General features: G+C 40.4%; 1 protein-coding gene across 3 annotated transcripts in view; it reads right to left on the reverse strand.

Annotated features, from left to right (window-relative positions):
- Positions 1-4,378: 4,378 nt before the first annotated feature.
- sorbs2a (sorbin and SH3 domain containing 2a) overlaps positions 4,379-16,478 on the reverse strand; it is a 43,131-nt gene continuing 31,031 nt past the window's right edge. For all 3 annotated transcript variants that reach the window (XM_026304514.1, XM_026304516.1, XM_026304513.1), the window contains 12 exons: positions 16,019-16,194; positions 12,758-12,837; positions 12,342-12,439; positions 11,812-11,926; positions 11,543-11,671; positions 10,990-11,187; positions 9,731-10,750; positions 8,611-9,117; positions 8,133-8,213; positions 7,789-7,826; positions 7,371-7,477; positions 4,379-6,210 (listed from right to left, as the gene is read on the reverse strand). In XM_026304514.1, coding sequence (XP_026160299.1) covers positions 6,149-6,210; positions 7,371-7,477; positions 7,789-7,826; positions 8,133-8,213; positions 8,611-9,117; positions 9,731-10,750; positions 10,990-11,187; positions 11,543-11,671; positions 11,812-11,926; positions 12,342-12,439; positions 12,758-12,837; positions 16,019-16,194 — 2,611 coding nt within the window. In that variant the 3' untranslated portion in view covers positions 4,379-6,148. The remainder of the gene's footprint in view (positions 6,211-7,370; positions 7,478-7,788; positions 7,827-8,132; positions 8,214-8,610; positions 9,118-9,730; positions 10,751-10,989; positions 11,188-11,542; positions 11,672-11,811; positions 11,927-12,341; positions 12,440-12,757; positions 12,838-16,018; positions 16,195-16,478) is intronic.

Here is a 16,478-nt window from a genome sequence, read left to right on the forward strand (position 1 = left end):
GTCAAAGTGATGGAGACTTTGAACTATGTTTGGGGGCGTTGTAAGGGGAGGAGAATGGACTAGCCCCACCCCAGGAGTGAAGTAATTGGTCAGACTTTGGGAATGACTATTCTCTTAGCCTGTTGTACCAGCACATGCTTGCCAGTTTTCCTATTTTTGTCAAAAACTTAATTTCTTCCATCCCGTCTCAGTACTTTTATCAGCAAATAGAAACCAGTGTTGTGCCAACTAAATCAGCTGCAACTAAAGTGTCTTGTGCACTGAGAATACCTATGCAAAGATGTAAAACAGCTTCTATCAGACACCAGGCCCCCCTCATCACTTCTCTTCCAGGGGCAGCTTGGAGAAGGCCCTGCCCTTCTCTCACTCTGCTTGATGGGTCTTGCTGCTCCTGTCCTTATTTGGTCTGGAGGCACAGCTCCACTCTGAGGCCCTGAAGATCCCCCAGGCACATTCCAGCCACTATTGATCTGGATGGGACCCAGGACTCACACTCTCCAGCTTCTGAACAATACACAACAGCCACATAGCATGTATGTAGGTGTCAGAAATTTCAATTGTGCCGTGCATACAAACATTTGAGTTAGTAGGTACTGTTTGACCTGTAAATTTGGGTTTTAATCATTTTGAAGGTCTAAGCATATCCGATTCCAGCAGTTTTGATCTGGACCAATTGACAGATGTGCCTGCCATTTTGAGGTTGGGAGAAATCTCACTATCAGTTTTAGATATAAAAATGTAAATTATGGATAGTAGTTTAAGGGTTGACAGGCGGATGAATTTGCTTACCACTGAAGGTAGGGGATAAGTCAAATTGACTACATTAGAATTTAGCTCAAATGGATTTCAATTGCTGGTATTTAAGGAATTCATTGCTACCAAGTTCTTGGAGTGGCAAAGGGTTACTGATTGAATGACATCTTCAAGATATTTTATACCTTTGTCATACCACACTCAAATTTAGCTTTTTTTTATTTTTTATTTAGCAAGATGTCAGGACTGTTCCAGATTGGTTTAAGTTTGCATGGAGTAGGTGAACTCCATCCATCCATTATCTGTACCCACTTATTCCTAACCAGGGTCACAGGAATCTGCTGGAGCTTAGCCCAGGTCTCTTTGGGTGAAAGGCAGGGGTACACCCTGGACAGGTCAAGTAGGTGAAGTCATTTTTATTCTTAGCTCTATATCCCTCGTCAAGCGGCTTACGATGAATCCATTACCAGATATTTTGCAGTCTATTTGCAAGGAAATGATAAAAATTGGGTAATTCTAGACCAACACAATCCTTTGCCTTGTGTAGGGTTTTTTTTTCTAACTCGGTTCATGGTGGTTTTTCCATAAGAATTTAAATATGCTTTGGTCTAGTGACTTGAACCAGTTAGGTGAGGGTTGAGTAGGAATCATTGAGAACCGATAATTGATTTTAGGGAGGATTATCATTTTCACTAGTCAGAATTGCTCATTGACTTGAATGAGAAAACTTTGCCGGTGGTGTGGCACTGTTGAAAATGTTGAACATATTATTATGCAATGCCACAGATACAGTACAGAGAGAGAAACTCTAAAAGGAATAGTACAGGAGGCAGGTCAGGAATGGAGCTTAAAATCATTGAGTACAAGTCAAGAAACGAGGGCAATTAGAAGGGTGTTAATTCATTATATTATGGACACAGGATTAGGAAACCACATATAGAAATCTAGAGGAGGCCTCTATTTTTTTAATGCATTTATTTTTTTTTTTTTTCCCCTCTTTTGACTAACTGGGAATAAATCACTCCAAAGCCATGATACTACACACTCCACTACAGTAGGTAGCAGTATGCACCTTCTTGTTGGTTTGCAAGTCACCAATAAATTGAAAGATATTTGCAATTGCATTTTGACCATCTACAATGTGAATTCCAGATATTTTGACTAGTCAGAAGTCACATTCTAGATATCTTTAATAGAGTTTGACTAGTTCTAATTAAAGACATCTGTGATGTGACACTTCAGAGATATCTTAAATATCTTTTTGGATATGCAAAAGTAATACGTAACTGGTCACAATTGTAGATATCTGAAAGTCAAATTGTGGCTGGTCAAAGTGACAGTGCAGATTATTACAGCTGTGACAGGTCAGATATCTTAATGAAGCCTGGCCATGTTTTAAAGGTTAAAACGACCTGCCACAGTAAGACGTTACTTAAAGTATTGGCTTCACTTCAGCACAGTGGGAGGTGTGGGGGAACTAACCTGCATTGTCCACCTTTATGTCCACAGCGCCATGAGCCAACTCTGGAATCCGACTCCATTCACAAAAGGGGTCTGGGTTACAGACCTCACAGGTCTCACAGGTCTTCAGAGCTGATGAAGCCTTCACTTTATGTAATGTGAAATCAGAAGCTTTGTCAGACAACAAACATTTAAAAATGCGCTGTTTTCCTAATTCAGTTCCACTAGTTAGAACCAGTTGACGTTTTAGACTCAGGAAAAGTACTGACCTGGTCTTTCCGGCCTGGGAGCAGTGGCGCCCCCAGAAAATTTTCACAGGGGTGGCCAGACCCCTTTGGCCCTGTCCTTTCACTTGGTGAACATTGACATGATAAATATTAGTACTAATCTTTTGTTCTCTAAATTTCTAGTGGGAGGTAAAGGCTGACCTGGCTCCTGCTGCTCCTCTTCCTCAATTGTGATGGTCATCTCCTCTAGAACAGTGATGACCTCACAGTGGCCGGTAGGTCTGGTTGATACAATCATACAAATTTTTTTGGATCAGATGGATTTTTCAGAGATCTGATTTATTTTTGTGGACCCATCAGATTTTTCAGAGACCCAATGCATTTTTGTGGACAAGATGTATATTTAAGAGACCTGATGTAGTTTTTCTGGACCAGACATATTTTTCAGAGACCTGATTTATTTTTGTAGACCAGAAGTATTTTTCACAGACCAGACATATTATTCAAAGACCAGACATGTTTTCAGAGACCAGACGTGTTTTTTTGGATCAAACATCCTTTTCAGAGAGATTCTCACTTACTAAATCAAGTAGCCAAATAATTCTTTTACCATAGCCCGGTTCTGCTGGAGGTTTTTTCTTTTGTTAAAGGGAGTTTTTCCTCTCCACTGTTGCCAAGTGCTGGCTCATAAAGGATTTGTTGGGGTTTTTTTGTAAAGCGCCTTGAGATGATTTGTATTGTGATTTGGCGCTATACAAATCAATTGAATTGAATTGAATAAGATGGACCTTAGAAAACGATTTATTTGATGACACCATAGAGTGAATCATATGTCTGCGATAAAGGATTTTATGCTGTACAAGGTCACAGAGAAGCTTCAAACATTGGGAGAAAAGAAAGGAGAAGGAAAACCTTCGAGAGATCTGAATTAGTTTTTTTGATGACAAATTTTGTCAAATTTTTTTATAGAGCTGATGTATTCTTTTGGACCTGACATGTTTTTCTGAGACCTGATGCACACATAAATGCCTCCACAATTACAATAGCATCATCATATGTTGGTCAAAAGTTCAGAACTTATTTCTAGTTTGTCTATTATGTATCAGTGGTCTGAACAAGTAATACCTCTGTAAACAATTTCATAAAACCATTTAAACCCTTTTCATAATGAAGCCTGCATAAGCTCGAATACATACTACTGCATTCTACCACATCACCACCACCACCTGTTGATATGCAGACTTGTAAGAAATTGAGGGTTATGAATGTGTATCACCTCACCTTTGTGCTTGGATTAGAATGGTAGAAATGAAGTGTCCTTTAAATATCACGAATGACATTTCCTTCTGTCAGTTGTCTGTTAAGCTGAAAACAAAAAATGGAAAAATGTAATCTACCAGCTAGATTTTATTAGCAATACAGCCCCATAAAATCATCCAACGCTAACATTATAGAAATACTCAGGTTGAAGTGTGTGCATTAAATATTAACATGAAGAACATAAAGGACTGACATTTTCATTACATGTATAAACATTTCAGGAGTCTACTTCATCTTTTCAGTCCAAAGCTGTCACTATTGTTGTATCAAAGGCAGACTAGAGGCTTACTGAATGTTTCAACACTGTAGTTTATGTGCACAATTTCCTGGTGTTTTCTACACTACATATGCATAAATTATCATTTTTTGCATCACAGAAGAGGTTAACATATACATGGCTATTAAATTAGTGAGTTGGACATAAGGCAGCACTCACCAACTCTACTCAATCTACTTACAGGAACTTCAGATTAAATACATCACTGACTCTTAAAACAACAAGTAAGTGGAGGGAAAAAAAGGCCTACATGCCTAGTTAATAGTTCTCTACAAATGGAAATTAGCACCGCTGATGAAAAAAAAAAAATGACAAAAGAAGGAGAGGAACCCAAATATGATGGTGTGAGAAAACGCTGACTTTATAAAACAACAGTGGCCATTTTACAACTCATACAAAAAGCTTACAAAAACACCACACACACTGCTCTCACACCAGCTGAAATGGTGAATGACAAGGTGAGGCGAAGATCAATGAATGATAAAATATATTTTAAGGTGCTTTGTTGTGAATGTCCATCCTCTGTGAAACTCAATTGAGAAGTCAAAAACAAAATAAAACAGAAAAATAAAACAAATCATAATCACTGTCCATGAGAAGCTAAGATGAAAACAGCCAATTATAAATAGCATATAAACACATGAACAGTGACACACCACACATTCTCTCTGACAAGGTGATGTATAGTCGGAAAAGCTTCAGTCACATGATGTTACCTGTATGTGACTTAAATTCAGCATAAACAAACATGACAGCTGGCAATTCTTCACAACCTGTCAACTCGGACATTATCTGGACAATGACATCTGACAATAACCTAACAATCTCTCAAATGTGGGTATGCTGCTGTTAAAATACCAATGTGTTTTTTCATTCTTATTAAAACCATCAGTGTAGTTTGACCTCTAATAAATATAATATCTAAAAGGTTGACAACCTTTTTGCATACACTTTTAACACATTATCAATAATCACCCAAATCTCCACAGTCCGAATAACCTCTAGTCTGTAAAATCTGAAGTGACATTTAAAATAATATACAAGTAACTGTTAAAATGATGTTAAAGTGCATAAATCCTAGTGTAAAGAACAAGCTGAACATATTTTCTTTCTAATCTATATATGACTAAATATAATGTATTCAGATTAAACAGCAAAATTGTCCACTTTCTGATTTTCAATATTTCAAATAATTGCTTATAATTAATAATCACCACCAAATTATGATCCACCTATACCTTGCATAACACATAACATTGATACTGACACTTTGGGGAGTAACATTCTTCTACCAGGAGGTAGAGCAGGCCGACCATGAACCAGAGGGTTGGTGGTTCGATCCTTGGCTTCCCTGGTCCACAGGCCGAAGTGTCCTTGGGCAAGACACTGAACCCCAACTTGCCCTCGGTGGCTGTTCCACCGGTGTATGAACGTGTGAGCGATCGGGTGAATGGACAAATAGTGTAAAAAGCACTTTGAGTACACTTGAGTGTAGAAAAGCGCTATACAAGTATAAGACCATTTACCATTTACCTGACGTGGTGCTGCAACATCTTGGCTGCATGGCTACAATCCCTACAATACAGTACATACAACAGACCTGCTGACAGAATGCTATTACAACACACTCGGCACTGTCTCTGGGGATCATTGTAATTGAACACTGAATTGAAATGTGAGTATGAAATACAAGAGTTTTCAAATTTGTGATAGTACAGGAAAATAAAGAAGGTGATTGTGGTGATCTTACTGCCTTTAAACAATTAAACAGAAACTAAGTGTTTGCAAAGTTCCTTTGATATCCTTCCATCACCGTCAAAAGTTAAAGGTTACGGTCTGGATCTTAATGCTTGGGTTCTCCATGATAGAAAAATAAGGATAAAAAGATAAGATTTAAAAAACACACAATATTATTTTACATAAGTCTTCCATTAAAGATGGCTAGTTGGAGCTAAATGTTCTGTCTGTGTGAAGCTGGCAAGCCCCACATACAAGCAAACACACATGTGACAGGTTTCTGTTGACCACGGGAGGCGGTGTCCCGTGGGTGCTGTGCTAAGGGCGATGAACGTGTTGGAGAAAAGGGCCATGGCGGAGTCTGGAGTCATCATTATAGCTGCTTCACATAATTTCCTGGGAAGGTTCCAAACAACTTGCTCCTTCGAGAGGTTCCTTGAGAAAAAACAAACAATAAGAGATTATCAGTGCCTAAAAGACTGCCTGAGATTTGGCAATTTCTCTCACTAATGCAATTCCAGCTCACTGCAGTCTGGAAATCAGCCAACTCTGGAGATTAAACTAAAACTGAAGGGCCTGAAAACATTTTTAGAGGGCAAGATTTACTGTACAGGAATGTAAAGGTGAACATGACAAAGATTTTCTAGCTATCAGACTTAAATTGTATTCAGCTGTGAGAGATCGTCTTTGAAGAAGATGCTTATGTTACGAATATGTGGTGGGATGACACTGCCACCTAGTGGTCTCAATCCATGTTATTTACAAAATTCATGAAGGCAACCACATCTCCAGCACTTTATGCTTAGTTAAGTGTAAAAAAATTAATAAATTACAAAACATTTATAAATCTTAAGTAACTGTTCTTAGGGATATTAAATCAAATTACTAAAAGTATCAAAAGTACTCAGTCCATGGAAAAATAATCCCTGCAATTGAGAGATCAATATATATTGTTTTATTGTTTTGCTTATATCAATGCAGCAATATATATATGTGATGTAGTTTAGTTCAGTGGAAGATAAATGGCACAGGATTATTAAAAGGGAGGGAAAAAGTCAAAGTCTGGCTATTACACAGCACACCTCTTGTGTAATAATTGTATTTCTGCAGATCCCAAACACTCAAATGAAACCATTTATGAAGAGGAGACATTACTCTGTGATGGAGCTGCTAATCATTGAAAATTTAAGTACTTTAGTACTGTAAAACTGTCCAGTTTATTTTTTGAGGAAATGTATGAGTGTATGAGCAATTACATTCTGCCACAAGTTGTTTGTGTTTACTTGACGCATTGTGTTTACATCCTCATGTGCATTTGTTCTCTGCGTTTTAAGTATGAGCTACAGATTTCTTCAATGTGTCAAACCAATTAGCCAATAAAGTTGCTCACAGTTCTGTTAAACAGAATGCACTTTTCTGCTGTACTGCTAAACTACATCAGGTTACAGTCCATGTCTATGATAAATGTTTTGTGATTTTCATAACAGCATCATACTAATGCTTCAAAACAGGAACAAAGTTTATTTATTTATTTTTTCTGTCAAGAACAATCCAATTTCTTATTAACAAGTGCAAGCTGATGTTCCACCTCTTACCAACAAACCAGCCATCATCACACTTCTCCATTACATCAACAATGTCTCCCTCCTTCAGCTCCAGTTCATCCTCATTGCGAGGCATGTAGTTGTACAGAGCCTGATACCTGTAGTAGAAATAAAATCCATGATGAGCTGCTCTTATAACTGTTTTCTTTGTTATTTAGTAATTTCCCCCATATATTTTTTGGTGACTGAAATGGATTAATGCATAATTACATGTCAAGAAAAATAAATTTTCCTTAAAGCAAATCTAAAAATAAAGGGAAATTGCATGTTGCATACTGTACTGCATCACTTGCTAATTCTACCTATCGTTTTTATTAGATGCTGTCTGGATAATCATACTATAATATTAATAATAATAATAATAATAATAACATTAACAAGATATTAATTATAAAAAAAATTAACTTACGGCTCTCCTCCACCATGAAGTGCATCCTGTACTAATCGCTGAATAGTAAAGAGAGAGAGAGAAACAGGCAAGATGAAAATTAATTTTATGTTATTATATTTACTGGACTTCTGACCAGGGTTTGCATGTAAACACATGTTCTTGCTAACCATTCAGTGATACAGAAATTCCTCCTTTTCGATAAGGGAAATAAGTGTATTAAAAAAAACAGCATACCTTAACATGCATGTTATAGAACGTTTCATGAACAATGATGACTGATATGAATATTTCTAAAGATTTTCTTCCTGCACAGAAACTATTGTACAGTAAGAGCATGGTTGAATGAAGACATGCCCTCCTACCCTTCGACCTCTAATGGGTGACAGATAGGACCTCCGGGACAAGATGGGGCTACGAGGAGGTTTACCACCAACAACTGGATCCTGCTTAACAGGCAAGAAGACCAGAAGCAACACACCTATAATCTTCAACAGTAACCAAGTCAGCAGCCTTCGCTACGAACATACATGCTGTACGCTATTGACATGCTGTAAAATATCATCCAAAAAAATCCTGATAAAAGTCCTCTTAGATACGCCACGACACAACTAACATAAATATGCACACATTAACTTATGAATGTTCGCTGTGCAGAAATCATTACTATAAACTGTTCATGTTAGTGTACATAACAGACAGCAGTCACAGTTAGGGTTGCAACTAATGATGAAGTCTGGAGAAATGCCCATCACAATTTTCCAGACAGCGAAGAATTTTTGTCATAATCCTTGGCACCACAAACATGAACAGAATGCAATCATCTCCACATTCCAGCTTTACCTTCACCTTGGGAGACCTACGTCCATGATAGGGTACAGTGGGGGGAATTGGGGGAGAGCGTGGAGTAACAAGGGGAGGAGAGGCAGGTTTAGGGGGAGATGGAGTGGGAAGGGAAATAGGTAGCTCTGATTTGGCACAGGATGCGACTGAAAGAGAAATACAAGGAGTGCTCATGGGCTGAGAGACAGAAGACTGTCTGTGAAGTGAAGGAACACTTGGAGAGAGGTGAGATGAGTGAAGGTGAGGGGGTGAGACAGGTGGGGAGGGAGAGAACTGAGATAGGGGTGATGTAAGCTGAGGAAGGGATGGGGGCTGAGGGGAGACAGGTGGAGAAGGAGGGATGGTGTTACGATCGTGTGGACGTGAGCGCAGAAAAGAAGACGAAGGAGGAAAAGAAGAAACAGAAGCAGTAGAAGGGGGAGGTAATGAGGTTAGAGATGGTGGTGTTGAGGGCGAGGAAAGGCCAGGATGAGAAAGCTGCATCAAGGTGGAAGGAGAGACATCAGCCTATGGAAGTAACAATACACAATCCTGAAACTGAATCACATGAGCTTCAGAAATCCTTTAAATCTACTGTTGCTGTATTTCACTAAATTCCAGAAGGGACGCAGAGGAAAACATTTTAGATTCGACTTTACAAACAAGAAAAATAAGCAAGAAAACACATTTTTAAGGTCATACTTTCAGCAATGTACAGTATAACTTGTACAATGGTGAATGTTAAAGATAAGAATTTCCATGTCAAAAATATTGACCATTCCATGTGTCAGTGTCAGTCCACAACCAACTAGAATTCTAAATTCAGTCAGTAATATTTTTTCAATGCTTTCATCCAGTGCTTTCAGTTACAGTACTTATTGAAAGGTTTATTAGTATCTGTTGACAACAGGGTGCACTTTTCAGTCTATATTAGAACCAGGACAAACCTTTGCCTTGACTGATCAACTCTTTGGTTGATATGTGCTCTCTCCTGAATAAGCTCATCATTTTGTCAAAACTTTTGAGTAAGGCAAATATAGGTCTGTTTTAAAAAAGTACAATAAAATGTTGTCCTCAGCGTCCCTTCCAGGGTCCTGTAGCATTTCAAAGCTCAACAGACGCAGGTCACAACATGCTCTACCTGTGGATTGAGTCTTCCACTTAAAACTGTATCATCCATCTCTTTATCTTCTAAAGCTTCATCCTCTTCCTCAATGAACAACTCAGTATATCTCTTCCCATTGACTGACGCTGGCCTTTGAGATTCGATTCGTTGATCATCACTTAGAGTTTTTGACTGCCCTTCCCACATGACAGACAATGGCTCCATCATCACAGGCTTGTGAACCTGTACCTCTACCTGAACGCTGCCTGTTGATTCGCTGACTGGAGTGACTGCAGGGGGTTTCCCTGCTGGCTGATGGGGTTCTGCTTTTACCTTAAACTTGCTCTGGGATTCACTGGTTAGTGTAACTGGTTGGGAATCTACCATAGACAATCTCGAAAATTCAGCATCGCCAGTGAGGGCAGAACCATCCATGATCATAGATAACAACTCGTCATAAGGGTCTTTTACTTGAAGTTCAATTTCTGGGGCTTTACTACTTTTGTTAAAAGGCACAGGTGACTTGTGCCACTGTGCAACTTGTATTGGTGACTTTATTGACTGTGGCACTGTGCAGGGCAGAACCTCTGGCTTACCAACGTGTGACATTTGGAGTGTTTCAGTGGGCTCTCTGCTTTTGTTGTATTGGACAGATAAATCAGGTGGCAGGGAAGTGAAATGAGGGGGGAAAGGGGGAGGAGGAGTTTGGGGAAAAGGCAGAACAACTGAGGTGTGACCTAAACTAAGTGTCCCTTCATTAAAAGGTATAGTTCCGGAAAATGTCTGGGGTGGTAGAGGGTACCCTCTTTGAGGCAGTTCAGGTGGTGGTGACGTAGGCTCCTGAGCCTTTAAAAAAGGTGTAAAGCCAGTTGGAAGAGGGGGTGGTGTGGGAGGTACAGGGGTGGTCGTGAGAGAGCGAGCAGGACTGGATGCTGATGGGTCCAATGTGAGGGACAGCCACTCGTTGGTAACAGCTTGTAGATCAAGCCTTGTCAATGAAGAGTGGGGGGATGGGATGTCATAGTTGGTGGAGGATGGAGGCAGATGGTAGAAAGGCTCCATGAAAATGAATTGAAGAGGAAGGAACAATGTGATTTATAAACACTTTTTTGTCTTGCGTGTTTGACTTTTCAAGGATGAAAAGTGTTTAACAGATTGCAAAACCAAATGTATTCCCTGTAAATATTGGCCCATTTTCCTACATTGGAGCTCAAAGTGCTTTGTTTTCAACTTAAAGCATATTGCTAATTAGGAATAGGAATTGTACTGCTCACTTACTGTAATGATCTCCCTACCTTGACAGGGGTAGTAGCGCTTGGCGTCCTGCTGCCAGGGTAACCATGTGGATCTGTATGGTGGGTGGAGCTCTTGGATGGGGAGCGTTTGATAATGTCAACGTAGGACACAGGAAAGATGCCCTGCTTGGTTGTATCTGGGATTTTGCCCTCGTACCAGTTCTGATCCACCTGCCTTATGACAATTACTCTCTCACCCTTACAGAGAAACACGCACAATCCAAAACCCGAGGAAATATTTCATTAATTATCAAAATAGTTTCTAATGACTTTGTTGTCATTGATATATGATTTCAGCTCTAAACATAGAACTGTTGTAATGAACAGTGCTCCACAATACTATGTCTATCAGTTCCCAAATACAGAAAATACAAATCTATCATGTGGTATGAACATTGCGATGTCTGGCTTTACATGCAGTTGAAGGATTACAAGTATATCAATGACCTGAGAAAACAGTTTAAATATCTCTGTACACCAAAACTGGATATAAGATTTTCAGTTGACATGGTGCTGTAGATATTTACACAAACAAAAATATTAAGCAGACTACCTTTCTGAGAGACAACTCCACATTGGTATCTGCGTTGAAGTTGTAGCGTGCAACTGCTTCTCCAATCTCTCTGACATGTGCTGGCGGAGGAGGACGGATTGGCTGTTGTTTCTCAGCAGATGGTATCTTCTGTGTAAACATTGTGTAAAATGAGTGTTTGTATTAAAAGGCAGAAAATATATTTAATATATTTATTTAAAACTTCAGGTGCTTACACACACACACATAAAGCACAAACATCCAGATACATATATTGGTTGCACTTTTACCTCCACATATGATATGGGAAATATCCCCACCCGTCCACGGTGCTCTCCTTCATACCAGTTGTTGTCAATCTGTCTGATGATGTTCACTGCATCACCCTTTTTAAATGTCAGTTCCCTGTAATGCAGTCACGTCATTAAAGCATCCTAGCATGCGTGTTTGATCCAGTGCACAGGCATAAGGAAGATGTGAACTGAACATGACGCAAAACTCATTCAACAGCAAGAAAACAGCATCAGCAAGACAATATCAGTCATTAAAGCACAACAAAGTGAGATTTGCACAGCGAAATTTAGGTTAATTCGCATAGATATTTAAAAACTGGGAAAAAAAAAAAAAAAAATCAGAGAGCCATCCAGACGTGCTGGTAAGCTGTGACAATGAAACTGTCTTAAAAAGCAGATGAAATATTTGCATAACAATCTGTAATAACTAAGAGGGCAACAAGTTAAGATGTGTTGATGTACAATTAGGCATTCATGCTGTATTGTATTACTTCTTCGTGTGTGCACTGTGAATTTACTGTACTTACTTAGCTGTTTGTGCCTTAAAATCATAAATAGCTCTTGCGGGCTGTTTCTGGTGGAGGAGAGAGAACAGAATATGATGTGTCATCTGTTTATGGGAGACCTAGGAATGACAGAAAGGCAGCCAGCAAGCATTACCAGGTATAACATAAAATGCAGCTTTTGACTGTTTGTAAAGAAATTTTATTGTGCTGCAACTTAAAGACAAAAAACTAGCCTGTTTAATTCAATCCAAAATAGTTTTATAGTGACCAGTTACCAATCATTCCACATCATTTAAAAGGTACTGTAAATAACATGGTTTTTCCAAATTATGTCAAAAAAGAAAACCACCCACTGAAAGGTTATCCAGTTTGCGCTAATGATGCCTGACCTGGAGTGCTGTTAATGAGAACACTAGCAACAAATTCAAATGTTGTACCTCTCTGTCAGGAGTAGGTCTTCTACTCTGGGGTGTGCGGCGTCCATCCATAGTGGAATAACTCCTGGAGACATCCTGGTCTGTGATTGGCAAAAAACACGTAAGAGGTCACAGGAGCTACCATAGTGTCCATGATTATGCCAAATGCATGTTAAAAATACCCAAATGTGCCATGGGATAGTACTGAATGGTACAGTTGATGACATTCCAACAGGTAAATGAGGGAATGAAATCTTGGGTCAAAAAACATGTCTTCTTTATTTCCATTTCATGGGAAAAACAACGTGGGCCACAATGTCAGCCACAATGACACAAAGTGACACATGCAATCCCACAAAACAGATGGATCACAAAATGAAAGCATGGGTATACAGTTCAAAAATATGATAAAACCATTTACAAACATACAAGCAAATGGCTTGAGGGAAAGAGAATGAGTGTGAGGCAATTGCCAAAATAAACAAACAATATATACTCCAATTAAAACAGAGGAATATTTACATGTATTACTCCAGAATAACATGCCATAAATTCTCAAATATTTTTTTTTACCTCAACTGCAGAGAAAACCATATGAGACCATTCTGTTTCTCAAACTAGTGCCCTTTGAATTTTGACAGCACAATGACAAAGTCAGCCATTTTGTTCTCCCTCACTATTTAAGTTCAATAGTTGATGCTTTTCGTTGATCATTAAGGCAGTGCCAATAAAACTGAACATTTTCTAAACATGCTTTAATTTAAAATGAGCTCAAAAGCAGAATCCTCACTTTTTTTCTTTATTTTTTCTTAAAGAGACCTATAATAACCTAGAGACCTATAATCCAGCTTCAAACTGAAAGAAACAAGTTTTACTTGAGAATTTATGATAAACAGATCTTAGTGAATGTCATATGAAAATATATAAATAATAAAAAAAAGACAGCAGTGGGTATATTGGTGGACCTAATAGGGGAATAGGGCAACAAGCACAGGCACTGAATGAGATATAACAGTAATGTATTGGGATGCATATTTTAACTGTGTGTATGTATGTTCATGTAGAAAAAAAAAAACAGGTACAGGCTACATGACAAAGCATATATGTGAATATTTGAGATATGATATGTGTATTGTCTCCACCTGAAAAATAGAGACCATTTCCATTGCCCTGCTCCTCTCCATATTCATTATTGTTTGAGGTGTCCAAGTGACGTCCATAACAGGCACTGATTGGTGACTGTAGCTGTGGCGTGGAGGTGTCCGCTCTACATGAGGCATACCCAGTAGGGCTCTGATCTGGGTATAAAGACGCAGAGGAGTGGCCCCCATGCCAGCACCCCCTCCTCCCTCGCAAAGAAGAGCTTCGTTCAGGCACGTTTGGCAGCAGTTCGGCCAGTATTCTCCTAAGGATGCTATCGTCAGGTGCCCTACTGCTTCTGTGGCCTCTCTCTGCTTGAATGTGCTCATATATATCCCTCAAGGCTGCATCTAGTGCTTCATAAATCGCCTGTTTTGACTTAGGTCTACTACCTCGCCCTCCGCCACCACTGCTTCTTCTAGAGGTAGGTGGTGAGCCCTTTTTCCTCCGGAAAGGCACTGGGCTGACCAGAAAGGCCAGCTTGGACATCGCTTGCTGAGACTGTGAACACTGAATTTGGGAATGGCTACTACGGTTCTGCTGTAAAGGTCTCTGGTTCTCCTGCCGTGCTCGTTCTCTCTCATGGCGAAGCATGGTTGTGAAACGGGTATAAGAGGCTGGGCAGCGGCCTTTGCAAGTGCTAATGAGGTGGCGGTGTTGGTAGCCCTGGCTCTGGCCTAAACTTTGGTGACCAGGGTGGTGGTGGTGGTGATGATGGTGATGACGGAGGTGGTGGTGGTGTAGTGTGGAAGAGCCATACAGGCTTTCAGAGGAAGTTAAAGAACAATGGTCAAAGTCACTCTCACTGCAAAATGAGGAGCCCTCCACCTGGATGAAGTCACTGAGGTCTGATGCAACAGCATCTTGTTCACTGTCAGAATAGTCTGGGTTCACTTGTGGACCTTGGGGAACAGGAGGAGCAGAAAAGGACTGCCGATGGCCAGGCTCTGGTCCAACACGGGGCTGGCCCTCTGGTGGGCTACGAGGTCGATGCAAGTGATGCATGGTATGAGGTACCGTTTCGTTGCCGTTGTTGTCTTCCTCTAGCAAAGATTCTATGGAGAACCGGCGTTTTGGAAAACTGGGTGTGCCACCACCACCACTGCTGGCTCGGGATGATGAACCACCTGGTGTGGTAGTGCCTGAAGGCACCTCACTGTCACCCAAGTTGGGCATGGATTTGGATTTCTGAATAAGGCGCTCATATTCAGAAATGCGGTGTGGAACCATATCACGGGGCACTTCCACTCCCCAAGAAGCTGCCCAAGGAGGGAGGCGGTGCCGATGAAGATGTGGTTGGTGCTCTAGTTCCAGGATACGTGCACGGACTGACCGGATAACTTCAGATGGGATAAGCTGAGCTCGGTCAATCTGATGCATTTTACGATAGAGCTGGAGAAAGCCTGGTGAATCATGCGCCCGTCGCCGGTGGAGTCGTGGTAAAGAACGAGTGGAGGTCGATCCAGTTGAACCTGAAGGATTCCCATCACACACCAGTGACCCAGCACTTTCTGAACGAGTAGCATTGTGCCCGCCTGAGCCAGAATGCCCATCGTTGAGTAAGTCATCACAGCTGCGTGACTTGAGCTTTCCAGGAGATGGCGGCACTTCCTCCACGCTGCTCCATGTCTCAGGATCCTGGCATTTTGTCTGCCAACTGTTCTTACAACAGAGGGACGGCTTGGAGGAGGAGCCTTCCTGGTTGGCATCCTCATGGCATTGGACAGACTCAGAGGGCACAGGGGGCAGAGAGGAATGCTTATAAGGACCTGTGGAGGTCAAACTGTTGGAATACATGTTGCATGCGTCCCCACCTTTCAGATGTCCAATAGAGAGCAGCGTGGTAAGAGAAAAGGAGGAAAACAGGTTAAGAAAAAAATACCCAGCAAAAAGGGAAGAGCTGGGGAGAGGAAGAAAAATTAGCTGAGAAAATAGGGTGGAGATAATTTGTTATTTTTTCTTCAGACTTTCACCAAGACCAAAAAAAGAAAACATGTAACCACACTAGACAGACATCACAAATCTTCTTTTATTTTCTGGCAATGTGGTCCAGTACACTTGTATGACAGTCTGGGGAAAACAAGGGAGAAGAGAAAGACAAAGACAAAGAAAAAAATAAGCAAAAAGAAGATCTGTGATTACCTTTGGTTCTGGAGGGTGAGGATGGTGAGGAACGAATAACAGGTTTTTTTAGGCTGCTGCTGGGCCTGTAGGAATCCACTGATTTAGGGGAAGTTGCAGCTCGACTCTGAGACTGAATATTCACTTGGGAACTTGACGGTTCAGACTTCCTTCTCTTCCTGTAGTCACTGGCAGCACTGTAACATAAAAATCAGCAACTGTGGCTTACAGAACATCCTTTTATCCTTTTTTCCTTCTGTCCAAAAAGATGAGACACCAGACTTACAGTAACTTGTTTTCAAAATGTCTAAAAATCCAGAGCAAACACACTGTATGTCACAAAAGAATTACACAGATTATTCATAGCATCCCTTTTCTGCCTTTTCTATTCAAAGAGGAAAATGCAACTGAATGAGCAGGCCTTTGGTGAAAGAAAACATGGTGAGGGAAGAAAGGGGGGTGGGGGGGTAGGAGATGGTTT

This window comes from Mastacembelus armatus, chromosome 1 (genome assembly GCF_900324485.2).
Source record: "Mastacembelus armatus chromosome 1, fMasArm1.2, whole genome shotgun sequence".
In the NCBI taxonomy this organism is placed as follows: domain Eukaryota; kingdom Metazoa; phylum Chordata; class Actinopteri; order Synbranchiformes; family Mastacembelidae; genus Mastacembelus; species Mastacembelus armatus.